Genomic DNA, 16,283 nt, shown 5'->3' with positions numbered 1-16,283 from the left:
TTGCTGATGTACCTTTTTTATTTTTTGGCCTTCGGCTTCTGTTTCGTCTCTTCCTTTTCGTCATTGTTATTCTCAGACTCTTCGTCGTCTTCATCGTCGTCGTCGTCATCGTCTTCCTCATCATCATCGTCTTCGCCGTCTGATACGGTTTCTCCGAGCTCAACGAGACGAGCCTGCGGTCATGTCAGTCAGTATACAGCATGCAAATATGAGCACCGCGTTTCTTGACTTGCCTTGTATTTGGCCACCTTTTCCTCCAAATCGCCAAATACCATCAAGAGGTCATCAAGTTCGGACTGAGTGGTCTCCCTAGCCTCATTTGACTCTTGCAGCTTATTCTCAGTCGCCTCTCTAGCCTTCCTAGTCTCCTCTTTTGCTGCTTCCTTCGATTCTGATAGTTGCTTTTCGGCTGCGTCCTTGGCTTTGTTGGCAGCTGATAGTTCCGATTCCATCTGTGAGACATGTGAGTTTCTTGAGTATCTTCGATCAAGACAGATTGATAATCACATACCTTCTTGAGCTTAGCCTCCAAGTCCTTCTTTCCAGCGTCTCCTCCACTCAGTTGCTTCTCGAGGCTCTGGCACTTCTCCTCTGCTTCCTTGGTCTTCAATTTCTGCTGCTCCAGGTCCACCTGACTCTGCTCTCGATAAGCGTCTATCTCGGCATCTTTTCTATCGCAGAGGCTTTGCAGTTCCACTTTGAACTTGGCTTGTTTTTCATCTGCTTTAGCCTTGGATTGGGTCTTGAAATCTTCGTATTCCTGACGAAGGTGCCCTAGCACCTTCTCATATTTCTCTCTTTGCATATCTATCTCGTTCTTGCGTTGCAGCTGTAGTGCATTGTACTCCTTTTGGGACTATGTTTGAGCCAATGTTAGCCGACTGCACTCGTACAAACCTTAATGGCTGGGATAACAGGCACGCACCTTCATCAGAACAACCTCGAGACGACTGATATTCGCTTTGAGATCTGCCACTTCAGCATCCGTCCTCCGTCTAATCTTTTCTGCTTCGGCCTCGGCCGCTTTCCGGACTTGTTCGAGTTGCTTCTGATGATCGCTTTCTTGTGCTGTTTGTTGTGAACGCAGCTGAGCAATTTGCTTTTGATACTCGTTCTCCTTGATCGAATATTGAGATTGTAATTGAGCAACCTGCTTACGCTGATCATTCTCCTTGGACGCCAACTGACCCTGAAGCTTCCTGTAGCCGTTTTAGCAGGGTTAACACAAGTTGATAATGGTGGCACTTACCGCAGCTCTTCGCTATGATGCTTTTGTAACCCTTCATTCACAGTTTTGACCCGTTGCATTTCTAGAGCAGCGGTTTCCTTTGATCTGCGATGATCCGCCTGTTCCTGGCCTAGCTGCCCCTGAAGTACTGCTAGCTTTTCCTGGATCTCGTTCACAGCATTCTGCTTTTCCTCGACCTGGCTCCTGAGAGAGTCTACAAGTTCCCTCGAGACACCTTTCTGAACACCGTTGGTTACAACAGAGATTTCCATGCCAGGCTCTCTGTCAATAGCACGTGCTATTCGGCTATAGTTGTCCTTGAAGAACTCAACAAATTCCCTGTCGAAGAAGACATCAGGGAGTCGCCCTGGAGACGAAGCATCTAGCTTTTGAGGCAAGACTTCGAAATCACGAATAAAAGGGTGGCTGCGAAGTTTTGATAGGCGGTCTAGGTATACATCTCGATCTATGCGAGCCGTCAAGATAGAGAGTAATGTTGCTCTTGGGATTGGTGAGTCTTTTGTTGAGAATTCGTAAGCAACACCAAGCAACATTGTGCACAGTCCTTGGACGATCTCGCCCCCGCCTATGGCTGGAGGCTGTGAAACAGCTTGAATTAGGCTTTGAACGTTGCTTCCCTCGGCGAGAAAGTCGTTCACCGCATCGAGATCCTCGAAAAGCCAGCCCAAGAGTAGCATAAGATAACCGACCAAAACCCGCGTATCGTCGCCTCGACGAAGGCCTGACGTAACGTGAGCTGAAAGAGTTTGAATGGCTGTCACAACCTCTTCCCCGTCTTCCGAATCACCTTCGGTCAAGCCCATGGCTTCTGACTTGGCTTTTGAGTTTTCATGCAAGAGATGGAAAGTGATCACAGCAGCGAACCATTGCCTGTATGGATCCGAGGACTCAACTGAAGGCTGCAGAAGAACTGTCAAAACGTTGGAAGACTCGTTGGCCCCAGATTGATGTCCTTCAATGGCCCGGCCAAGAAAATGCAGTCTGACAGCTGGATGATGTGCAAAATAAGCTTGCAAGCACTCAGCCGCCGCAAAACGGACATCGAATTCTTGAAGGTCCTGCAGACACAATGTCAGGTCTAATAAGCCGTCGATAACGAATACCTTTTCGCCTTGGCTGGCCTGTCCATCGGCCGTGCCAGTCTTTGCCAGAGGAGACAAAACCATCATCTGAGCAAATGTCTCCTGAAGCGGTGCGTTTTGCCGAATCACGTCACCACAAGTGATCAGAGCCTATATGATGTCAACGAAATGGTCTTCCGGTAGCAATCAGATTATCGAACCTCAGCCTTGATTTGTGTTTGCGCTTCATGGCTGAAGGCCAGTTGTAGAATGTGGTAGGCAAGGCCATGTTTCCATATAGCTGTTTGATTCAACGAAGTACCCGCGGAGCCCCTGACAACAAATAGACGAATGACAGCGAGGAAAGCATAAACATTTCGGTTTCGTTGCGCTGCTGCCCATGAAGCGATCTCAGACCCATCAGTTTGAGGTTTCAGAACTCGACCTAACAAATCCGCCAAACGGTTCATGCAGCCCGACTCCCGGAACAGTGCCTGGTTTGAGCTGTTTGATCGGAGGAGGTTGGCCAGAAGGATCAGGCAGTCCTCAACGGTGCGACCTCCTTCTACGAGGGCTCCGTCGGCTTCGATGATGGCAAACAATCTCTCAAAAGCATTCTCAAAAGCCACCAGCTTCTGTATTTCGATCGATGTTGGTGTGAGGTAGGTCAGGAGAATGATAGCTTCGTTGCGTATAGCGTCGCGTTGGTCATCGAGGACGGAAACCAGCCGTGGTATACCGAGGGGAGCAGTAAAGATACATTCCTCAGTGCGTTCTGTACGTGCGGAAAGTATGGCGGCTAGTAATTGCAAAGAATATAGACGGGAATAGAAATCGTTTGTTTCGAGGAAATCGAGCAGTAACGTAATGTTCTCTTGGCGTTGAGTGAACTCGTCAGCCAACCATAGGGCGATCTCCTCCGAAGCTTCGGGACTATCTTCATTAGGGTTGAAGAGCATTAACAACGTCTCGAGTACCACTTTGACGGTGTCGACATCTTCACCGTCTTTGCTTAGACTCCCTATTAGACTTCGTAGGGCACCCGAAGCTACAGAAGCTGGATAATCTTTGGCAAAGCTACGAAGACCCAGAATTGCAGCTCTTCGGTCTTCTAACAAGGTTGCTGAACTGAGGCGACCGCTTAGAACGTCGATGGTCTCACCAACCGATTGTTTCGCCGGGGCGCTGGCAATAGAGAACATGATTGCGGCGCCTCAATGCCATATGGCTCAAAAGGTTTCGAGAGGTTGCATGGAGCCCTTCCGGCGACTGTTAATAACGTCTTTCCTGTTGGTGAAGATCACTGAGGAAGCTATCCTAATTAGTCAACACTAGGTATTGGCTTCTTAATTCTGGCCAGCTTGTCAGGAGAAGATGGGAGCAGGCATGCTAACTCCATTGCTGCATAATTCCCGATTAAGATGCGATTCAATAAGTGGATTTCAAGGTCCCACGCTGAAGCCACAGATATCCACTCACTTGCATAACGGTGTGGCTCAGGGTCCAAGCTAGCAGTCAAAGAATCATGTCGCGATTCGAAAAGCGATAGTCTTCATCCTACATACAACTTTCGTCTTCCTTCAAACGACAACTGGGGAGCCTATTCGCTTGGCCTTAGCACGCTGTCGCCTCAACTCATTGATGCGACACGTCCTGTGAGAGGCATTTATTTTCTTTAGTCCCAGGTTTTGTAACCGCATTGTCTTTGTTCACCCGGAGTCTGCTCACGCAACGAGCTCACCACAAATTTCCGAAAGGTCGACTTCCGCAGAATTGCTACGATGGGTATTCCCGCGGCTTTCCGATGGCTTTCTTCCAGATATCCCAAGATTATCTCGCCGGTAATTGAGGATCAGCCCCTTACCATGGAAGATGGCTCCACGATTCCTGTTGACACGACTCGCCCAAACCCGAACGGTGAAGAGTTTGATAACCTGTATCTCGACATGAATGGCATCGTTCATCCTTGTTCTCATCCTGAAGATCGACCAGCTCCCAAAGACGAGGAGGAAATGATGATGGAAGTCTTCAGATATACCGATCGCGTGGTGAACATGGTTCGGCCCCGAAAGATACTCATGATTGCAGTTGGTATGTTAAGCCATTTTTTTTCTAGCTCAGTTTCGGCCCTTTGGTCGGAGCTGTACATGTAATTAACTTGTTCAAAGCTAACAAACCCCCATAGATGGTGTTGCGCCTCGAGCCAAGATGAACCAGCAACGGTCAAGACGATTTCGTTCCGCACAAGAAGCCCAGGAGAAGGAGAAGGACAAGCAAGAACTTATCAAACTTCTAAAACAACAGAATGGTGGTAATTTGACTGCCGAAAGTGAAGAGACTGTCCTTAAAAAGGCTTTCGACTCAAACTCGATCACCCCTGGAACGCCTTTCATGGACATTCTCGCCCTCAGCCTGAGATATTGGTGTCAGTACAAACTCAACACGGATCCTGGTTGGGCGAAACTTAAAATCATCATTTCTGATGCTACTGTTCCCGGAGAGGGAGAGCACAAGATCATGAATTTTGTTCGGTCCCAGCGGGCATCACCAGACCATGACCCCAACACTCGGCATGTGATCTATGGTCTTGATGCCGATCTTATCATGCTGGGGCTTGCAACCCATGAGCCTCATTTCCGTGTCCTTCGTGAAGACGTCTTCTTTCAGGAACAGAAGGCTCGTTTGTGTAAGCTCTGTGGCCAGAAAGGACATGATGCCCAGAATTGCCGTGGCGAGGAAAAGAAGAAAGACGGCGAACACGACGAGAAGGACAAAGGTGTCGCTCTCAAGCCTTTCATCTGGCTTCATGTCGCTGTGTTGCGAGAATACCTCGAAGTTGAGCTCAGCGTCCCTAATTTGCCCTTCCGCTTCGACGTGGAACGTGCGGTTGATGATTGGATCTTTATGTGCTGTTTCGTGGGTAACGATTTCTTACCGCATCTTCCAGCCCTGGAAATCCGAGAGCATGGAATTGATACTCTAACCAAAATCTGGAAAGACAATCTGCCTGTTATGGGTGGCTACGTCACCAAAGACGGGCATATCGATCTTGAAAGGGCGCAGGTGATTCTGAGCGGCTTGGCCAAGCAAGAAGACGGTATCTTCAAGCGGCGAAAAGAACAGGAAGACCGGCGTGAGGCCAACTTCAAGCGGAGAAAGCTGCAGAACGAGAACAATGGCCGAGGCGGACGTCAAGGTGGACCTGCTCATCCGAAGAAGATCAACGGCCTCGAAAACCCTGCCAACGTGCTACTCCAACCCATTACCTCCTTTTCTGGGCCGAACGAGCAGAGACTGACGCACGACATGATTGTGAACCGCAGTAGCGCGCCAGATGCGAATGTTGCCAACAAGAGCGCCGCGAGTGTCCTCAAAGCCCAGCTCCAGTCGCAGAAGTCACTATCAACCGCGAAACCAGCGGAAGCGGATCAAGATTTTGCTTCCGCTCTAGGAAAACGAAAGGCATCAACTCTCGAAGAAGGGGATGGTTCGACTCCTGATACATCCAATGCTCCAACTCCAGCAGCCCCGGCAGAGGAGGGCCCCGTCGATGATGTGCGCCTCTGGGAGGACGGCTATGCCGATCGATACTACGAGAAGAAATTCCACAAAGATCCCCAAGACATCGAGTTTCGTCACGAGGTCGCACGAGCGTATGTGGAGGGTCTTGCTTGGGTCTTGCTGTACTACTTCCAGGGGTGCCCCTCTTGGGAGTGGTATTACCCGTATCATTATGCCCCATTCGCAGCTGACTTCCAAGACATCGACAAGATGAAGATTTCCTTCCAGAAGGGCAGAATATCTAAGCCATTCGAGCAGTTGATGAGTGTCTTGCCGGCTGCATCACGCCATGCCCTTCCGGAGGTTTTCCACGACCTCATGCTCAACCCAGAAAGCAACATCATTGACTTCTATCCGGAGGACTTTGAGATTGATCTCAATGGCAAGAAGATGGCCTGGCAAGGTGTTGCTTTGCTTCCTTTCATTGAGATGCCTCGCCTACTAGCCGCCGTTCAAGCAAAATACCCAGAACTCAGTGCAGCAGATTCAGCACGCAACGAAATGGGCAGAGATGTTTTGATCTTCTCAGAAGCCCATGAGAGCCTGTACGATGATGTTCTAACCAAGTTCTACTCCAAGAAACAAGGAGACTCCAAATTCAAGCTGAACCCGAAAAAGAGTGACGGCTTGTCGGGCAAGGTCGAGAAGAAAGAGGGATATGTTCCCCATGAAGAATTGAAGTACCCTCTTGAGAGGAATGGTATGCCCAATCTCGAATATGATCGATCAGTCAGGTATGACACCGTGCCTATAACCCACAGTCTCCGTTTGGCTAACATTTCTAGCGTCTACTACGATATGCCTTCCGTTTCACAAACACACAAGTCGATGCTGCTTCGTGGGGTTCAGCTTCCGAAGCCTGCTCTCACACAAAGCGACATTCAAGATATCCGGAATAAGGCCAACCGCGGAGGCAGGAATGGCGGCTTCGGACGAGGAGGCCACAATCGAGGTGGCTACAATGGCCCTGGTATGTCGCGCGGGCCTCAGCATGACAGGCACCAAGGAGGATATGGTAGATCCAATGGCCATTACCCTCCGCCGGCCGCTTCTCATGTGCCTCCACCACCAGGAGCCCCTGGATTCGGGATCGGGGTACCACCACCGCCCCCACCAGCTCATTATTACAATCACCAGCAGTACGACAACCGCCACGGTGGTGCTCCAGGCTATAACAACCAATACAGAGGCCCACCACAGCCACCTCACGGTGCTTCTGGTTATCAGGGGTACGGAGGACAATCCTATGATAGAGGACGAGGCTCAGGAGGCTATGGTTCTCGAGGTAACTACCGAGATGGGCGGTCATACAGGTAGTTTGTGGAACTATAGACGTAGAGATGGCGGATAAATGAATAAGTTCTCTATCAAAGCTTTGGAGATTGATTAACCGTGCCAAGGTACATTATATACGGCACTGTGTATGACCAACTGAAAATGGAATGAATTAAATCAATACCAGAGCAGTGAAGCTCGGGATTTTGGCCTTTATATATTAATTATAAATACCTAAGATGGATTGTGTTTGAGGTCTTGAGATGCTGGAAGCCGTCGTTGGTATTTGAGGTTTGACTAGACTATTTCTGATTCATTTGTAGTTGCTGATCAAAGACGGCTAGCATCGAGATATGTGCATTTGTGAGTGAGAATTGGATGTTTACTTAGCTAGAACAGAGTAAGGAATTGGGGAATATAAAGTATATGATGTGCTTCTGGAGACTAAATTGATGTTAAATGCCTCGGTGCCTAGGTAAATTACATTATCCTCAGCCTGCTTCAGCCTCATGATAAAAATAACTTAATGCGTTATCCGTACTAAGGTATCCATTGAAATACGTTACCTTTCACGTCGTAGATGTCTGAAAACGGCGAGCTCCCCTATGCGTGCTACCCCTGTGGGGACTGTTCGCGGGGTTTGGCACGAACGCAGTGACCCTTGGGCAATGCCTGCCCGGTCAGGTCAGAGGGACGAGCGACTCCCAACTTGATCTCTCCCAAATCTGCGTATCAACGCTCAATGCTGTCGCGATCATGAATTGCGACGCAAGCCTAGTCGGCTGCCTTGTCGACAGGCTCGCTACCAGAGTAAGCATCTGCATATTCCATGCGCGAGGCAGCTTGCGATCCCCTTAGCGGCTAGGGTTGACTGACGTTGGGTACCTCTCAATAGCTCCCCCATCGAGCTGGCACCAGTGGCCAGAGCCTACAGCAAGACGATGTCCTCCACGTTACAAGAGCCACCTTGGTCGAGCTAGGAAACACATCTATATCCACAGTCATCGCGTCGCTTCTGGTTCTACTCGAGGACCTTGCTCGCCCTTACGCAGCCGTCGCCGACCACCCCAGCCATATCTTGGCCTCCGAGCTCTACATTGTTGCCGTTATTGCAGACTGCTGTTCTTCCCATTGGGCCTCTATCTCACAGGACGCAGATGTAAAACCGGCTCCGGCTCCTCCTCCGCTAGACGAAGTACTTGTGAGCCGCCTGTTCGACGCGTTCAAGCACCTTCTTGAACCGATCCCCGAGAACTGTATACTCCCAGCCCAGACTCTACTTGACCAAGTCTCGACGCGAAATGTCTCCGTCGCTCGCCCCGAAAGCTCTTCTGTCTCCTCCGACGCCGATAGTTCCCCCCCAAGCGATGAGAGGTTTGCAGAGACGTTGGTGGAGATGGACATCCACATCAAGACAGTGACCGAGTATGTCACTACTTCCAGTTGGACGGCTGCCTTCGACTACTTGAGGAATGTCATATACACTATTCGAACTAGTATTGTTACGCAGCCTGGCGTCTCTACGCCTGGATCTACTCAAGATGCAGAGAGAGCAGCCCTCGTCGTTCTGCGATTACTCTCTTTCTTCTGGGTTGATGGCCCAAAGCTGGGTCAAGTTATACAAGAGATCTGCTCAAGCTTCCTACACTTTCGAAAGCCTTACCAAAACACTATTGCTGTAGTCTCTCCATTGCTGATCATGAGATGGCTGGATCGGTTCCCCCGCGAGTTCGTGCAGCTTCACCAGCTTCACAAGCGACTTGATGGCGGAGCTGATACACTGTTTGACATGGCGCAGGCTGCGACAGATAACGGACGTCGAAAAGGTCTATTCTACCCTCTCCAAACCACTCTGCTTTTCCTTTTGCCGGATGTTTTTGAGGTAGCGAGCAATATGCGCGAAGCAAAGAGCAGTAGCATGGTGAAGAAAGTTACCTTTCTAGACGGACTGAGAAAAGCTTCGCGCAATCGAAACGAGCAAGCAGCTTATTGTCTGGTTTCTCTGCTCCGTGCTGCCAGACATTTTGATGTTGAAAGCGACTCGGCGCTTGTCAGTTATGCCTTGGATGTTCAGGATGAAGTCCGCGATGCTGTTTTTCGCCGTCTTACCGCATCAGAATACGGACTCTTTGATCAGGACATGATGACCGCAGCCTTTGTGAGCTTGACCCATCTCAATCTTGATACGAGTGTCAGCGGCTTTGTTGAAAGCTGTATCGCTCCAAATGCCCCAAGCAGTTTTAAGCTAGCTACTGTTCAGGGCTGTACGTATTTCGCTCAGCAGCCATATGCTCTAAGGTACCACGAACTATTTGATGCGGCGATACCCTTCATGCGGACGCAATTAGAGGTGAGAATTGGCGACTTACCATTTCTGCCGGTTTTCAACTGACGCTCTTAGACCGAAAATGCCAAGGCTGTCAGTACGATGGGTCGACAAGGGAGTGAAAGGACAGAACTGGTTTGCAGCATTCTCCAATTCTTGGATGCATCCCCAGCTCGCTTGTTAGATGATCTGTCAAAAGATGGTTCAAATAATAGCTTCTTCAAGTCCTTCCTTCTTTGCGTATTGTCTGAGAATCCGGCCGTGCGTAAACTTGCCACTGGCGTTGCAAGCCGACTCTTTCAAGGCCATCTTGAGGCATACCGCCAATTCGATACTGGGCACCGCTTCGGCACAAAAGAACTTCGTGATGATATCTGGAGTCGAAGGTGAGCGCATTCTCAACGTTCGGTCAATCTTAAACCCGCTAACGAAACTCCCAAGCTCCAAAGTTCTACTTGCTTTATGCGAGTCTGTCACCTCGAAGAAAGATGACCAGAGCTTGCGCGATCTACAAGACTATCTAGAAGCACGCTTACTACTTCTTAAGAACATTCCGGTATGCAATTCTGCACCTCTAGTAATGTTATTCGTGATAGTTATGGGCTGCTAACCTCTTGCAGGAACTGGCCAAAGTACCAGAGGACGCACCGGATGTCATCAATGCATCTTCCAAGCTCGAGACGACACTTCTTATCTCCCTTTGTTCTGCCAGCATTACAACTTGTCAACTGGTGACTTCCTGCACAGGATTGTTCATTCAAGAGTGCTCGATTGTCGACAAACATGTTGAGTCGGCAAAGTCTTCGGCATCAGTGCTTCGAAACGCCGAAGTCTACCGCGAGATATCCTCTCCAGCCTTCCGGTTCACTGGACTAGTTGCATTCCAGAAGCGAGTAAGGGGTCTTCTGCGCCGCATGCAGTTCCCAACGACGGGCATCGTAAACGCCTGGGAAACCGCATTCGATCGTTGGCTTCATCTTGCAAAGGATGTCTCAACATCAACTGTCGAGATCGTGGATGGAAGAGCGCTGGCCGAGTGGCGAAACTATTCCGGATTCTTGGCATCCTTGGGTGGCATTTGCACCGCTGACCAGGCTATTATTCTCGAAGAGCCTGCTCTTGGAGGTCTAAGATGGATCGACCGTGTCTCTTCTGAGCACTCCGAGGAACCACTTCTAACAAGATACCTGAGACTCAGTATCCAGCTTTTAGCTTGTGCCAATGTGAGAGTACGCGAAGCAATGCGAGATGTGCTTGCCAGTGAAGTCTCGCCTGCGCTTTACTATCCGCTATTTCGAGCCTTAGAATCTGAATTAGAAGTATTATTCACTGGAGCTCTGGCCCCCGTTGAGAAAGATCAGGATAGTGAAGTGGTATTCGCTGAGCAAGCCGCATCTCTACTTCGGGCTCTTGTGGAAAGACTAGAAAGCCCCTCTGACCTTGGCGCGGCCTCCTCAGTTCATCTGGGTGCGCTCACGCTTAACTTTGCGAAGTTCCTGGATGGCGTCACCGATACACCCAATACGCTAAGGGTCAAGATCCGGGTATGCCACCTGTGCGAAGTGGTGACGAAGCGAAAAGAGCACCTGAACTTGCGGGACGATGTTCGCATTCGGAACCAACTACTTGAATACATTTTCGGCTGGATTGCTCGACCTCGCTCGCCTCAGCACGGCCCTGGCTCCCGACAAGACGACACGGCTCGTGTGCAGAAAGACCTTGACAAGGCTTGTTTAAAATCACTGGCTGATTTGACTTTTCGTTTGCCATTGCAACCCTCCGAAAGCCATACTGATGCTGGGATGAGCGAGATGAAGTCGCAAATGTTTCATACATATTTCAACCGCTTTCTGTCCTTGCTTAATCATGAGCCATCAGAGCTGACTAGGACTGATACGAATTTGAGCGTCACTCTTCGTGAAGAGTCTGCATCAAACTCAGATTTGGCCATCACCATCTTGTCCAATTTACTTAGTGCTAATATCGATGTTGGCCTCAAACACTCTCTTAATATTGGATATCATGACAATGTTGAGATCCGCACTGCCTTCGTCAAGGTCCTCTACAACATTCTGATCCAAGGCACTGAGTTTAGCAACCTGACGGACTCGGCTGTGAGTGAGAAGTATGAGGAACTACTTGAGTTACTGACCAGTGATCTCTCCCTGGCCATCTCGATGGCCGTTGCTTGCCCCAGCACCGAGGTGGATGAGCTCACTATCTGTCTTCTCACTGTTTTCGAGCAACGAGGAATGATCTTTGAGCTTTTGGAGGCACTCATCAAACAAGAGATTGAAGATACCGAGAATGAGGCTGAGATATTACGACGAGGATGTGTTGCAACCAAGATGCTATCAGTCTATGCCAAGTGGAAGGGTGCTTCGTATATTCGAACGACGCTACAAAAGGTCTTGGAGCGGCTTATGCTGACATCTAAGGATCTCGATCTCGAGCTTGACCCTGCAAGAGTCAGCTCGACAGAGGAGCTGCAGAAAAATGCTTTACAGCTGCGTATTGTGGCCAAGGTTTTCATTGACGACATATGCGCGTCTTCTTCCAACATTCCACCCGCTTTCCGCAAGATTTGCTACACCATATCAAACGCAGTCATGCCACGGTTCCCCGATGCCAAGTACACAGCTGTGGGAGCCTTCATCTTCCTACGATTCTTTTGCCCAGCTATCGTTGCTCCTGAAGTCGAGGGCCTCGTGTCGACAGCACCATCTAAAGAAATGCGGCGCGGTTTACTTCTTATTGCCAAGGTCATTCAGAACCTCGCCAATAACGTGTTGTTTGGAGCAAAAGAGCCATACATGTTTCCCCTTAACGACTTCTTGACACAGAATATTTATCATGTTACGACGTTTCTTCGCGAGATTTCGGTTCCTCCCAATCAGTTGGAGGTGCAAGGCACGACGGAATCGTTCGACTTTGGATCTTGTGTTGCGCTGCATCGTTTCCTCTACGATCATTGGGACCATGTACGCCAAACACTTATCTCACGCGAGAGAAAGGATTACGGTAAGACATCTGGGGATGTTGTCCGTGGGAGATCACCAGTCCTGGAACCGCTGAGAAACCTGATTGCGAATCTTGGTCCACCACCACTTGCTGTTTCGTGGAACAGACCCCAAGTCTCATCCAACAGCCCACCGCTGTACTCTCGATTTCAAAACTTCATGCTCCGAAATGCCTTTCGAAGTACGGAATCATTCTTGACGGCACGTGCTGTTTACGATGGTGGTGAAAGCAAGGTGAGTCCGAAGTATTAGACTAACTATAATATTGGCTGAACATGAACAGGACGGCTTGTCTATAATCTGCGTCATTTTGCGTCACATTGAGACGGAGAGCATCGACTATGACACATTAATGTATTGCTACCTCAAAATTGCCAGCAGGTTGTGGCACAGACCCTTTGGCATCTTGATCGATGCGACCTGCTATAATGGCCGCAACGAGCCTCAGGATGACCTGTTCAAGAAGTTGGAGCTCCTAACACCCTCGGAGCTGTCACAAAACCTTAGCCGTATTTATGTTTATAACATGAACAGTGCATTCAAGTAAGTTGACTTCTCAGATTGACGGGTTCAGGTTTCTAAGCTAACCTCACTTACAGGCGGTGCTTTCGACGCCTACTGAGGGTATGCACCAAGAACGAGAACGGCGTATTTAACCCTAAAAACGTCGAATATCATTTGATAGGAAGTCTTCAGGACTTACAAGCGCATTTTCACCTTAGCCAGCTACATCTACCCAAGGAAACAATCAGTGTCGTGACCGATACACGATATGTCTTTCAACCGATCACCCGCTTGTCAAAGTCAAAGGGTAAGATTGAAGTAATTATCAAAGTTGGCAGTCAGTTTGTGCAAGTAACAACCACGAAAAAGCAAGAGATTTTCGCGGGATTTCGATTGGGCACGACCGTGAACGACATCTTCCGGTTGGGCGAAGTTGACGAAGCACCAACATCCATACAGACTGAAGATGATTCGGCTTTTGGCTTACGAGCTGACAACGGGAAGATCGTGATGTACTTTACGAGCCCAAAGAAGTCAGATGTGCTTCAGACGATCCGGGGTGCCAAGGCGAAACATGGCAAGGATAGCAGGGCTCATAAATCTGTTGAGCGCCTCATCAGGCCACAAGATGTGCCAGGCACGCTCCTGAATCTTTCGTTGGCGAATTTGTCGAGCCATGATCATATTCTAAGGCTGTCTTCCTACAATCTTCTTGGGGCACTTTGCCGGGCCTTCAAATTCAGCTCTGCTTCAAGGATCGTCTGCACCAAAGGTAAGTCTCAAGATAATATCAAAATGTCTCCGCACATAGCAACTAACTCTATTCCAGATGTTTCTGTTCCTTTAGATCCAACCCGTTTCGTAGTGGACATCAGTAAGGAGTTGGCATTGAGCGAGCCTCAGTTGACGTCAGACTTTTTGACAGAATTCTTCGTGGGCTGGGAAAGCTTCCCGGATGAACAGAAGCCTCTAAGTCTTGCCTATATGGCTCCTTGGCTTCCTGGCCTACGGACCAACATCCTCACGAATGAGCTGGATGGGGAGAAAGGAAGAGAAAGAGTCGCAATTCTATTTCGAAAGCTTATTGATGTGACTGTACAGGATCATTCACTCACCTTTGCCTTGGAACAATCTGTATGGCCAAGGATCGTTCAAGACGAAATCTTGCTCGAGGTTTTCCTAGATGAGCTCCTGAAGTCAGCAATGAGCTATAGCGCGCATGACGAATCTTTAGAGGTCATTGCGTCTATTGTGGTTGGTATTGGAACTGTGACTTTACGCGGTAAGATCCTTTCAAGGCTCCGTAAAGCTCTTAACCGATCATCGCTCCGTCCGACGAAATACCTGCCAGACAACGCAGTCTGGTCTGAGATCTGTATTTTGCTTCGGTTCTGCCTCGCACTATCTTTCGACAACGGGGTGCAATCTCAGCTTTTCCTGCCGGAGATCTTCCATATCGTGACCATGTTGGCCAACACTGGTACTCAAGAGGTTCGATTACTTGTTTACCGGTTGCTTGTCAACACGGTTCACGCCGTATGTACATCGTTCAGCCTGGATGATGCCAGATCTAGCAAACTGCGAGCCAGTCTAGATTTTCTATGCGATCCTCGTAGCGACATTTTCACGGCGCCGCCAACCTTTCCTCGCGATGGTGCCTCGGTATCGACTTCACAGGACGCAGGTCCCGCGTTGACGGCGACCGAAAACCTCGCATCTGCTCTCTTTGAAATTTGCTCCGTCGCTGCACCAACAGTTGACCTTGCTAATACATGGCGATCGAGGTGGATGAGCCTAGTTGCAAGCACGGCCTTCCAAAATAATCCTGCTATTCAACCCCGTGCATTTGCAGTTATGGGTTGCTTGGCTCGGGAAGAGGTCGATGATGATTTGCTCTACCAAGTACTCGTTGCTCTGAGGAACAGCGTCAATCGGTTTGGCGAGGACCATAACAGTGAAATGCTTGTCTCTATCGTCACTTCGTTATCGAAAATGATGGCAAAACTCCCATCAGCATCGCGCTATGGTCTGCAGCTTTTCTGGCTAGCCATGTCACTCGTGCGGTTAGTACCTGCGACTCTATTCAACTCCACTGCACAATTTCTTGAGGCGGTGCTAGCGAACATAAGCACTAGCGAAGAGTTCCGAGGAGACAGCATGGCCTCATTACTTCTTCAAGGACGAGCTCCGTTGGACGAGGCTGCGTTGCCCCTGGAAGAGATATATGGTATACACTTCGAGGAAGAAACCTTCCACCTCGCGGTCTGTGCATGTCTGGCACGTGGACTCACTGACACCATGACACGACAAATCACCATGCGTGTCTTATCTTCTTTCCTAGAGATGATGACCGCGAATGTGGAGGGTCGGGAAAAGGCTGAGATGACCCAGACCTCACCATATCTGTCTCTCCTGACTGCCCGCGCGGTTGAGAATGACGAATTCAAAGACAGTCTGTGGTCTGCTGGTATTAACGCTGATGAACTTGGTTTTGCTAATGGGATGCGCAAATCGCCGGATCTCGAAGGGATGCCGGATAATGTGGTCTTGTTGATCACCGCAATCGAGCTTGTTGACTTCCAGTATGTGGAAGACTCTGTGCAAAGGCGCAGTCTGGATTGGCTTAACAAGCTTGCCAATGAACGCCCTATCGTGGTAGAGCAATTGTGAGTCTCGCCAATTGACGTACTCAGACGTCCTAAAGCTGACATAGGAAAAGAGCTGGAGCCATTCGCTCTTTATTAGATGATACTTTACTACACAGCCAAAATTCAGCGACGTTAAGAGCTGCACACACTCTTTTGCGGGCGTTGTCATCGACACAACAATTTTCAAGAGCCCCTGGCTCGATGTCCACATTGACCGAGGTTTTGGACTCAATGGGTTTTGCTGGGTTATGGCGATCATGTTCATTTGGATCAATGGAAGATGTAAACCGTGGCTACCTTGAGCTGACTGAGCGATTAATAGAGGTGAGTAAAAAGAAAATAACAAGACTAAAAGATATAAATGCTAATATATATATAGTTAATAATTATTTAAATAATTAAATATTTTTAAAATATAAAAATACAAAAATATAAAAATATAAAAATATAAAAATATAAAAATATAAAAATATAAAAATATAAAAATATAAAAATATAAAAATATAAAAATATAAAAATATAAAAATATAAAAATATAAAAATATAAAAATATAAAAATATAAAAATATAAAAATATAAAAATAAAAATAAAAATAAAAATAAAAATAAAAATAAAAATAAAAATAAAAATAAAAATAA

The 16,283-nt window shown here is 48.4% G+C and overlaps 2 protein-coding genes across 2 annotated transcripts; one reads left to right on the top strand and one right to left on the bottom strand.

Annotated features, from left to right (window-relative positions):
* Nucleotides 1–86: 86 nt before the first annotated feature.
* FOBCDRAFT_297325 (p115 like vesicle tethering protein) lies at nucleotides 87–3,629 on the bottom strand (the record flags this gene model as incomplete). The annotated part of the gene is made up of 5 exons (XM_059611909.1): nucleotides 2,532–3,629; nucleotides 1,250–2,481; nucleotides 922–1,199; nucleotides 249–349; nucleotides 87–173 (listed from the first exon to the last, which is right to left on the bottom strand). Coding segments are annotated over exons 1-5 (2,679 nt in total), but the record flags the coding sequence as incomplete, so codon positions are not given.
* A 231-nt stretch (nucleotides 3,630–3,860) lies between these two features.
* Nucleotides 3,861–16,058, top strand: FOBCDRAFT_252375 (uncharacterized protein). Its single transcript, XM_059610992.1, has 14 exons — nucleotides 3,861–4,401; nucleotides 4,496–6,605; nucleotides 6,657–7,156; nucleotides 7,470–7,509; nucleotides 7,727–7,811; nucleotides 8,042–9,496; nucleotides 9,548–9,858; nucleotides 9,914–10,028; nucleotides 10,093–12,726; nucleotides 12,776–13,035; nucleotides 13,092–13,768; nucleotides 13,826–15,662; nucleotides 15,716–15,968; nucleotides 16,024–16,058. The coding sequence occupies exons 1-14, from the start codon at nucleotides 4,092–4,094 to the stop codon at nucleotides 16,036–16,038; spliced, it is 10,602 nt and encodes a 3,533-aa protein (XP_059467766.1). The 5' UTR covers nucleotides 3,861–4,091; the 3' UTR covers nucleotides 16,039–16,058.
* Nucleotides 16,059–16,283: the final 225 nt, after the last annotated feature.

Source organism: Fusarium oxysporum, chromosome VIII (genome assembly GCF_013085055.1).
Source record: "Fusarium oxysporum Fo47 chromosome VIII, complete sequence".
Lineage (NCBI taxonomy): Eukaryota > Fungi > Ascomycota > Sordariomycetes > Hypocreales > Nectriaceae > Fusarium > Fusarium oxysporum.
This window is presented reverse-complemented; position numbering and strand designations above follow the sequence as displayed.

Bases quoted from the DNA above. Each gene is read 5' to 3' on its own strand.
- FOBCDRAFT_252375 (XM_059610992.1), top strand. From the start codon at position 4,092: ATGGGTATTCCCGCGGCTTTCCGATGGCTTTCTTCCAGATATCCCAAG. The intron at 13,036-13,091 runs GTAAGTTGACTT...CCTCACTTACAG, and splicing joins AACATGAACAGTGCATTCAA to GCGGTGCTTTCGACGCCTAC. The intron at 13,769-13,825 runs GTAAGTCTCAAG...ACTCTATTCCAG, and splicing joins AAGGATCGTCTGCACCAAAG to ATGTTTCTGTTCCTTTAGAT.